This window comes from Zea mays, chromosome 1, assembly GCF_902167145.1.
Source record: "Zea mays cultivar B73 chromosome 1, Zm-B73-REFERENCE-NAM-5.0, whole genome shotgun sequence".
Taxonomy (NCBI): Eukaryota; Viridiplantae; Streptophyta; class Magnoliopsida; order Poales; family Poaceae; genus Zea; species Zea mays.
In genome coordinates this window covers 59,565,928-59,575,993 of record NC_050096.1, presented here as the reverse complement: position 1 = coordinate 59,575,993, position 10,066 = coordinate 59,565,928, and the positions used below count along the sequence as shown (strand labels likewise).

Below are 10,066 nucleotides of genomic sequence, written 5' to 3'. Positions count from 1 at the left end.
CTTCCATCAAGACTATCGTCCCTATGTCTAGGTTCTCTAGACCACAGGAAGTCTCGGGAGCTATTGTTGGTGATATGTACCTAGGGCACCTCACCATATGAAAAATAGCCCAAGTAGCCCAATCCACATATGTGGTACCTCATTTATTTACTTGAAGGACAGGGCATGACAAGATGTATGTAGAAACTAATTATAAGTCTAACGTGTTTTAGTTTTCTTAACAAAACTGCAAGTATAAATACATGATTTGTACTGATGATTTTCTTAACGATTTATTTGTAGTTAAGGTTTTGTTAACCTAGCATCTCTATAAATAATTTAAAACTATAATTTTTTTCTAAATTTTTGAATGATCTCGGATAGAGAAATATTCTGAACTAATAGAAGTTGTAGTATTTAAAAAGAGTAGTGGACACTACTTTTTCATTTAAAACCGTTTAGACTTCAAAAATTACGTTAATGGCACAGCTGATTCCATTTCTGTCACATCTGAAACACTTAGCAGCCGTTATTTATTGGCTGTACGTCTTGTTGACGTCCTCCTGTGCAGCCACATTGATTGACAATTAATTCATTTGACCTTTGACCATGAATATAGGACATCTTGAGTGTTAGCTTAATTTATATTAAGTAGAATAATCTGAAGAGTTTATTTGGACGTAGTCGTATTCGTTTTACTGAACAAGCCCGAAGGTCGTGGTTCAAACTTCAAACACCACGTACGGACTTGTGTTTGATTTTAACAATATAATGAATCTAGCCAGCTGGATATAACAATGCAACCCTCCAGCCTACTTCTTTGAAAAACAAAATCATATAGCTTATTTGTAATCAAGGCTAACAATAACCCACCTCTTTATACAATAATAATCTACCGTTCCCAACGATGATGTAAATAATTATATATAATCCACAATCTCAATTACTATAATGCCATCCATAGTCTATAGATCAGTATAATTCAGTTTGGGTTCAAACAAGCCAAAAATGATTACTATTTTGTTAGTTGAAAGTTACAAAAAGTTGGACTAGTAGAGATCCTAGCGATGAATATATATAAACAGCTTAAATCTACAGTTGGAGACACATGTGAATAACGTATAAAACAAACAAGATCTTAGCGATATTGTTTTGTCAGCACTCAGTAGTATATTTATATTTAATTTTGCCAGTACTCACTAAGCCCACATTCGAGGAAAAAGCAAGCACATGCACCTGACTAAATTGAAGAAACACGGGCTAAAGTACTGTGTGGACATATATAATTGGGCCACGTGGTCCGGATCCGTTCACCGGTAGGAATTGAAGGAGGGAAGGAAGGGGGGCTGCAGCTTCGTTCATCTCTTGTCCGGCCCACCCTTCTTTCATCTATCATCTTCTCTTCTTCGACGGTTCGTTTGCATGGGCATGAGCGTCATATATGGCGGGGAAATTTTTCTCTTTATCCCACAAATATATCACGCCGCCGCCGGCTGCTCCGTACAGGCGGTGGGCCACACCAAACACACACGATAATATTTTGTCAACGAATGTATATATGTACTACATCAGAAGCCAAATGCATATATACTACACTACAAATCTCTCTCTGTCTTCCTCACATCTATCTATATATATGTGCGCTGTTGCCATTCTTCCCAAAAGCTAATACAACAAGCGTACTGCACTGCAGCTCTAGAGTCCTAGACAGAGCAAGAAGTGAGCGTGTACAATGGCATCTCACAATGCTAGTGTTAGTGTCCCAGAGATGGCGTCGGGTTTCCATCCGACTGTATGGGGTGACTTCTTCATCGACTACAGTCCACAGCCATCGCAGGCATGCATGCCCTATACTACAGTACAGCTATCTTAGCAGCGATGCATGCGAACGAAATGCCATCTATATGTTTTCTTACAACCTATGTATTCCAGGACCATGCATGTCATTTTTCTTGTCTGAACAATCAGCACTGCACCATGCCACCATCATAATTGTCTATCTATGGTTTTGTGTAGAAGTCGGAGGAGTGGACAGCAGAGAGGATGAGCCAGCTAAAGGAGAAAATAGCTGGGCTATTCGGAGCCTGCACGACGACAGCCGAGCAACTCAACCTAGTGGACACGCTCCAGCATCTAAGCATAGACCACCATTTCAGCACCCAGATCCTCTCCGTCCTCACTAGCGCCCACGCCGCGGAAGAACTCAACAGCGGCGGCGCCTGTCTCCACGACGTCGCCCTTCGGTTCCGCCTGCTGCGGCAGCAAGGGTTCTGGGTGTCTCCAGGTACGTCGTAGTACGAGTACGATACGAGACAAGCTCATGCGCTGCATTGCATAGCTCTTGCATATAGTTAATATATATATATGGTCGTTCGATCTCGCAGAGGTATTCGACCGGTTCAGAGACGAAAACGGGAGCTTTGACGTCGGCGTGGCAGACGACGACGCGAGGGGGCTGCTGAGCCTATACAACGCGGCTTACCTTCTCACCCATGGAGAGGCAGAGCTCGAGGAGGCTGCATTGTTCGCCAGGCAGCGTCTTGAGTCCATGTCCATGAGAGGTAGCCTTGAGTACCCGCTGGCCCAGCAGGTGAGCCGAGCGCTCCACCTGCCACTGCCGCGGACGGTCAGAAGAGTCGAGACTCTGCATTATGTCTCGGAGTACGGAGGAGACCCGACGCATGAGCATGAGCATGACCCCTCCGTTCTGGAGTTCGCCCGGCTGGATTTCGAGCTCTTGCAACGTCTCCACGTGAAGGAGCTCAAGGCTCTTTCTAGGTATGATCAGTATATAGTGTCTGGCCATGCATCCGCATCATGAAAGGAGAGATGGCAACTGCCAAGTCTCTCAATGGTGTTCTCGGTTTTATCTGCTAGCTAAACCAAACCAGAACAGGGGCGGGACGAGTGGTTTTGCAGAAGAGAACGTATACCCTTAATTAATATCACCATTCTTAGATTTTAGAATAACAAACCTCCTGTTTGTGTCTAATCCCTCCCAGGTGGTGGAAAGATCTCTACAACGAAGCTGGAGTGACCTACTCGCGGGACCGCGTGGTGGAGTGCTACCTGTGGTCTTACACGGCGTACTACGAGGAAGAACACGCGAGGGCGAGGATGATCCTCGCTAAGATGATCGCGCTGATAATCTTGACGGACGACACCTACGACGTCCGCGCTACTCTGGAGGAGTGTCGAAGGTTCGATGAAGCTATACAGAGGTTTGGAGTGCTCCAGTTCAATCTTATTGATCTGTGCTAGGAATTGAAGAAAGCAGTTGCTCATACAATATTTGCGCTCAAAGTTGTAATAACCACTTGATTTCTCTTCTAACAGATGGGACGAGAGCGCTGTTTCTCTCCTGCCGGACTACCTGAAGAAGTTCTACCTCAAGCTGATGAACATCTTTGAGGAGTTTGAGGACGAGCTGGAACCACATGAGAAGTGCAGGGTCGCTTTTAGCAGAAAAGCGGTACAAGCACACCACCCTCTCTGTTTTTTTTTTAAAAGAAATACTTAGATTGTTTCGCTGGAAGTAAGAGGAAGACTTAATACTTTTTCTTAAAAAAAATCATCTCCAGTTTCAAACATTATCGAGTAATTATCTCCAAGAAGCGGAATGGTTTCATGGCCGTTACAAGCCAAGATTCGAAGATCAGGTAAAGGTATCCACTGTGTGCTCAGGCGCTCCATTCGCAGCTGTTGGGTTACTAGTTGGCATGGGAGGTGATGTAGCAACCCAGGAGGCACTTGAGTGGGCAATGGGTTGCACGGATGCTGTCAAGGCTTTCGCAGAGGTCACACGCTTCATGAATGACCTTGCTTCGTATAAGGTAGGACTGGTACATGTCCCTGATTAATTCTTTAATAAGACCATTAAGTATTCTTGTCCTTTGGATTGTTGCCCAGTAATAAATAAATAAATAAATGGATGTGTTCTTTCGCAGCGTGGAAAGAACAAAAACGACGTGGACAGCTCGGTCGAATGCTACATCAGTGAGCATGGCGTCACAGCTGAGGTTGCCTTTGCACAGATAAGCTCCCTGATTGAAGATGCATGGAAAACTATAAACGGAGCACGCTTTGAGAACAGCAAACTACTTCCAGCAGTGCAGCGAGTTGCCGACATAACCGCCAGCATGCCGTTGATGTACGGTGACAACAAGGACGCGTTCACGTTCAGCGACGGTCTAAAGGGGCTCATCGAACGCCTGTTTCTCAACAGGCCATAAAACGAGTTTCGTCTTTAGTCTGAATATCGAGAGATGTGCTGAAAAGAGTAGCCCCCCTAGTAAGCTTTGTCTAGTCATCGTTAGTCTGGATACCATGTGATCTCAGATGCTTATACTTCTGGTCCGCATTTGTCAGTTTTGCCGCCTCTGTCAAACCCCTCGCAGCCACCATCTTCAGAATATCGACACCCTCTCTCACGGCTGAATCGATCTAGGTTGTAGCAAAAGATGCAATCATGATAAGCTCTGGTTGTTACAGTACATCAAATAAAGATAACTTGTTTGAATTTAAATATTCTTGTGCAAAACTATAGATTGTTGCAATACGATGATAATAAATTCTGATATGATGTTTGTGACAATTGCATTAGTAGAATGAGCCCATGATCATCACTTGTAAAAACTCGGCAGTATGACTATTAGATTATTATTTTTTTATTTCCCAACCTCCAACTTCAACTAAATCTTTCCATGACATGGTAGCATTAACTTGAACGGAAAGGAAACTCCAGGCCCGCAGTTTTCAAGAGGCTGGCTCAAGCCCAAGCCCAATTCTCTAAATGTCAATCTCCACCTTGATCTTAACTTTGACACCAAATTCAACGATACTACAAGTCTAAATCGATCTTCTCAACACACAAATCAAACAAGCATCACCATATTCCATATACTGTGGTTGAAACTACTCAGAAATGTGCAGCCAGATTGCTGGTAACAAATATCACCCACCAAATTAAAAAGTTTTCCAGTATCAATAAGGTGCTCCTATTCGCAGAAAGCATTGTGAAAGTTACCAAAGTTTTGTTGAAGTTTATGCCAAAACTAAAGGTTGCAGCATGCTTATATATACATACAAGTTTGCTGGAATAGTGGAATCAATATTATATGGTCATATCTGTCCGAGAAATTTCGAATTTTTCTATTAATGGGACTGGATAAAATATTAACAATACAACTAATGTGGCAATGTGAATCTTACCTAGTTCATTAATAGCTACAGCAGAGTTCAGATAATATTAAAACAAATAGCATAACATGAAACAAGAACTACAGAAGCACAAATTACTAGTGACATGTTTACCCGTTCACGACCAGTCCTATTGAACTTCTGAAGAACAAAGGCTTTAGGATCCATCTGGCCAGCTGGCCGTCCAATTCCTAAATAAGTCAGGATGAATTCTTGTCCACCAAAATTAAACAAATTCTAAATGGCAAGAGTGTAGAAAGTACCAATCCTTAATCGGCAAAATTCTCGATTCTTACGAAAGTGGTATATAACACTCTTCAACCTGATAGACTAAAAGGGTAAATGTTTATTGTCAAGATCAGATAAATCTTTCTCTACCAACATCCAATAGATGCCATATAGCTAATGGTTTATTTTCATACCAGCCAAAGATAAAATTCCAAATTTTGGCACGAGGCAATATGCTGTTAACAGATTAAGAGTGTTGTAAAGTAATTGATAACCTTTTCAGATAACTAATTAGACCCCCCCCCCCCATTTATGCAAAATGGAAAGTTCAAGCAAGAAAAACATAGTAAAAGTAATACAAAAAATGAAAGGAAAAAGGAGAGGAAGCCAGATGTGTGAACACCACAACAATAAAAAAGGAAAATATCTACAGAACTTCAAAAGATTCTTTAGTGTCCCCTAAAGGCATGCCAACAACCCAGATTAGGGGACTAAGACAATGGGCAAGTTTGTGACAATAATAAAGTGGTTACCATTGCTGATATATGCATTTAAACATAGTGAAAGATATTTTTCCTTTCGAAATATAAACTTCTTTTGCCAGGTGGAAGATGCTCCCATAAAACAGATAAAAATAAAGTCTTACCCATTGTGTCGTCCAGAACCTCCTTTTGGCTGTAGACGGAGAACTCCACATGGCAAGTCCATGTCATCAAACGCCTGAAACTCACATACAGAGAAGTCATATTGCCTTGTAACATGGCTCCAGCAAAGTTTAGAAACAAACACCTTATAGCTATGAAGGTGCCTAAATGGATTATATAAAAGCAGTAGACAAAATTAGAATAGCTTTCTTTGGAAAGGAAGAAAAGAGGTTAATGGGGGAAACTGCTTAGCTTCCTGAGATAAGGTGACAAGGCCTCTGAAACTGGAAGGTCTTGGTATACCGAACCTACAGTTTAAGGGATGAGCCTTACAACTAAGGTGGCTGTGGTTGAGCAAAATCGACCCTACCAGGCCGTGGTTCGATCTTGACATCCCTGTACAATCACAGGTCAGAAATTTCTTCGCAGTTTCAGTGGTTACACAGGTCGGAAATGGGAATAACACTCTCTATGGGAAGCTCTGGAGGTGGTAATTCCCTCTCCAGATAATGATCTACATATTCACTTACAAATCATGTTATGAGGCTTTCTTAAATGGTTCTATCATTTTTTTAACCTTGGAAGGAGGTTGTGGAAATCCTGGGTGCCACCTAAATGTAAGATGTTCTTGTGGTTAGCAATTCAGAACAAATGATGGACAGCCGATAGATTGCAACAGAGAGGATTAAACCATCCTGAGACCTGCCCACTTTGTGGTCAAGAAGATGAAACTGTCCAACATATATTGACCTCCTGTGTCTTAGCACAACAATTATGGTTTAGTCTATTGGATCCTCTCGGATTAGGACACCTGACTCCGGAGGTAGAGGAGGCATCCTTTGCGGAATGGTGGAGGAAAGTGATCAAGCTTGTTCAGAAGGATAAATAAAAAGGCATAAACAGCAGCAGCAGCATCCTAGGTGCTTGGTGCATTCAGCGCAACAGATGTGTGTTTGATAGGGATCAACTGGCCCTTGGGAAGGTGCAGCAAAGCTTTCTTCAAGAGTTCAGCTGCTGGGTTTTGGCAGGGGTTCATCACCTGCAAGGGGTTGAGGATGATCTTAGGAGGATTGGGTCGAATTTCATATTTCATCTGTAATAGGTTTATAGCAGGATGTTTTAGCCATGTAGCAGGGTTCTCTGTGTACTTGGGATTGGTCCTCTTTCTTTCTCTCTAATATATAAAAGATACACAGTCCTCCTGTGTGTTCATGAAAAAAGAAACAAACACCTACCACTAGGACACGATTAAGTGGCAGTTTATAATAGGCAGCAAGTGGGCCGACCTGCAAGTGAAAACAGAGACTGATCACTAGTAGTCATCAAACAAGAATTGTGTAAACGATTTTGTATGTCCAGTTAAAGAAAATAAGACATACATAATCAGAAACCCATAATGCATCAAGATTACTATCAATAAACAGAACACATGGTTAAGGGTGTGTTTGGTTTGGCTTTTGGCTTTGGCTTTTGCCCCCTAAAAGCCAAAAGCCAACCAAAGGGCTGGATCCAGGAAGCAGCTTTTTCTAAAAGCCGACTTTCTCGTAGTGCAAAACTGAAAGCACCCCTGGACCTGCTTTTAGTGGCTTTTGGATGGAACTGTGAAAACATATATCGAAGAACTTTTAACGACTTTTAGTGGTTTCCACCAAACGATTTTTAGCTTTTTAACAGCACACAGCCTACAGCAGCTTTTTCCACAGCTCACAGCCCACAGCAACTTTTTCCACAGCCACAGCCCAACCAAACAGACCCTAAGTTTACATCATTACATGTGCAATGGGACCTCAAATTCAAGAGGTAGCAGGTGAAACATCGGATAGCATTTAGTTGCATCAGCTAAATTAATGCCCATACCACAGAAAATCAGTGAAAGAAACAAAGTATGCAAGAATAGAATAGTACAAGGCAGGAGAACTAGGAAACACGCCCAGAAGTGTCACTTACAGATTCTCCACTGAGATTCATATAAGTCTGGGGCTTGGCAAGAAGAACAGGGACTCCATCAACCATCCCTGAATCAATGGCGCGGACAACACATTCATTTAACCCTTTGTGCTAAGAAACAAAAACATGTATCACAAAATATGAGGAGTGATATTCTTTCTCAGGGTGCGTAAATGGCGCCAAACCTTCACCAAAGAGTGCTTTGAAGTAATGTGTAGTCAGGGGTATACCCTGGGATTGCGCAAATGCATCTATCATATCAAAACCCACCTGTGAGCAAACAAATTGCAAGAAAAAATACGAACATAAGTACCATGATATTGAGAAATTTTGAGATACAAGATGAGATGTGCAACTTACGTTGTGCCTGGTGGATTGATACTTCTCACCAGGGTTGCCAAGACCCACAAATAACCATGGTTGTATCGGGGAGAAGGACGAGGAAAAAGATGAATATGATGAAGATGTCTGAACGGTAGAAGTACAACATTTTGAAAGGAAGGGCATGAATCTATTCCAGGGCATCTCCTTCACGGTTTATTCAATCAGATCCGTCCAGAAATCTAATGAGCCAAAAAATCAGATGTCAATGTCTTGAAAGCAAGACAAATCTGTTCTTGAAATACACCACAGTGAACCAGACAGGAACATAAAAATATGAACTGAACAGCTAGCACATCCAACACTGCCTTATACTTACACATGCCAGAACTAAGATCGGTTTAAACCTTGCAGTGCAGCAGAAAATCAGATATTCAGAACTGAATTTGGCATATAATCTTAGCTTAGGCATTTCATCGAACACCTCCAGGGAGAGACGGTAGTGCTGCACTGCTGCTCCCATCTTCTCGATTCGTACAAGCGTTTGCAATTTAGGAAAGGAAAATTTCAATCAGTCCGTACCCCTGCTGCCGTGCTGCGCTGGAGCGCCTTCTCCTGACCTCCTATGCAGCAGTGTGCAGTTGGTGTTGTCTGCGGCAGCTCGGCGCAGTTGGTGTTGTCTCGCAGGCCATCGGCCATTAGCCATTAGCCATTAGCCATACAACATACTAATAATACTACCTGACCGCTTGTAGAAATAGAAGAGAGCAGCTGGGCACTGCCTCGACGGCGATGAGCTTATAGATTAGGCTGGCTGGCAGGCAACGAGCGTCATGGAGTGAGGCTGTGACTGTGAGGGAGATATGGTGGTTGTGCGGCACTGGGCGGCCGGCCGCGGGCGATGAGATGGGCAACAACAGGATGCCGGGACGGCAGTCGGCAGCCGGCAGGAATGCCCACTAGGGTAGAGCAGGCGCGTAGGTGGATGCCTGAGTTGCTTTGTTGGGCTCGAGGTCAGGCCGTCAAGGACTCAGGGACATGTCTCATACTCTCATGGACTCATGGGCCGCGGCCCGCGGGAGGTGGCACCTGGCCGGTGGGTCGTTCCAGAGGTGGGGACATGGAGTTTGAGTACGGGTAATTCGGCCGAATTTTTTGTTTTTAGCCCCTTTTATGACACAAATCTACGTTTGGACCCCCACAAATTTTATTTACACGTTTGGATCCGATGCTCGGCGTCATAGGCTGTGGCGCCGAGGTAACACAGCTCGGCGCCACAGCCTATGGCGCCAAGCTGTGACGTGGCCATGGCGGGCAGGGGTGACGTGGATGTCCGCATGGCACCTAGCTCGGCGCCACAGATCTTGGCGCCGAGCTAGGAATTAACCACAATCCCCTTTTCTCTGTGTTTCTTCTCTGTTACTTTTCAGCTTCTACGCGCCCTAGCCGCCGCTGTTCCCGACCACCGCCGAGCTCCGCCCTCCCCGCCCGCCGAGCTTCGACGACCGCGCTCGCTCGCCCCGCCCGCCGAGCTCGCCAGCGCCGGCCGCCGCGCGCCTGGCACCACGCCAGCTCCCGCCCCGGCCCGGCCACCGCGCCACCGCGCCAGCTCCCGCCCCGGCCACTGCCGCCAGGTAATTTTTTTTTGTTTTTAATTACTTAGTTATTAAATTGTTAGCTATTGTTAGTGTTTAGTAATTAGTTAGCTATCCACTTATTTATTGTTTAGTAAATAGTTAGATATTTAT

The 10,066-nt window shown here is 44.0% G+C and overlaps 2 protein-coding genes across 5 annotated transcripts; one reads left to right on the top strand and one right to left on the bottom strand.

Annotated features, from left to right (window-relative positions):
• Positions 1-1,618: 1,618 nt before the first annotated feature.
• LOC100273678 (uncharacterized) lies at positions 1,619-4,554 on the top strand. Of its 3 annotated transcripts, none has more exons than XM_020547904.2 (7): positions 1,619-1,816; positions 1,999-2,263; positions 2,364-2,757; positions 2,982-3,200; positions 3,316-3,451; positions 3,561-3,812; positions 3,927-4,504. In XM_020547904.2, the coding sequence occupies exons 1-7, from the start codon at positions 1,712-1,714 to the stop codon at positions 4,209-4,211; spliced, it is 1,656 nt and encodes a 551-aa protein (XP_020403493.1). In that variant the 5' UTR covers positions 1,619-1,711; the 3' UTR covers positions 4,212-4,504.
• Positions 3,836-9,337, bottom strand: LOC100217227 (uncharacterized). Of its 2 annotated transcripts, none has more exons than XM_008667720.4 (9): positions 8,901-9,337; positions 8,358-8,560; positions 8,183-8,267; positions 7,998-8,065; positions 7,286-7,336; positions 6,053-6,126; positions 5,442-5,500; positions 5,293-5,354; positions 3,836-4,422 (listed from the first exon to the last, which is right to left on the bottom strand). In XM_008667720.4, the coding sequence occupies exons 2-9, from the start codon at positions 8,520-8,522 to the stop codon at positions 4,282-4,284; spliced, it is 705 nt and encodes a 234-aa protein (XP_008665942.1). In that variant the 5' UTR covers positions 8,523-8,560; positions 8,901-9,337; the 3' UTR covers positions 3,836-4,281.
• Positions 9,338-10,066: the final 729 nt, after the last annotated feature.

Bases quoted from the DNA above. Each gene is read 5' to 3' on its own strand.
- LOC100217227 (XM_008667720.4), bottom strand. From the start codon at position 8,522: ATGCCCTGGAATAGATTCATGCCCTTCCTTTCAAAATGTTGTACTTCT. The intron at 8,268-8,357 runs GTAAGTTGCACA...GTTTGCTCACAG, and splicing joins ATCAATCCACCAGGCACAAC to GTGGGTTTTGATATGATAGA. The intron at 5,355-5,441 runs GTACTTTCTACA...TTGGACGGCCAG, and splicing joins ATTTTGCCGATTAAGGATTG to CTGGCCAGATGGATCCTAAA.
- LOC100273678 (XM_008669658.4), top strand. From the start codon at position 1,712: ATGGCATCTCACAATGCTAGTGTTAGTGTCCCAGAGATGGCGTCGGGT. The intron at 1,817-1,995 runs GCATGCATGCCC...GGTTTTGTGTAG, and splicing joins ACAGTCCACAGCCATCGCAG to AAGTCGGAGGAGTGGACAGC. The intron at 3,201-3,315 runs GTTTGGAGTGCT...CTCTTCTAACAG, and splicing joins TTCGATGAAGCTATACAGAG to ATGGGACGAGAGCGCTGTTT.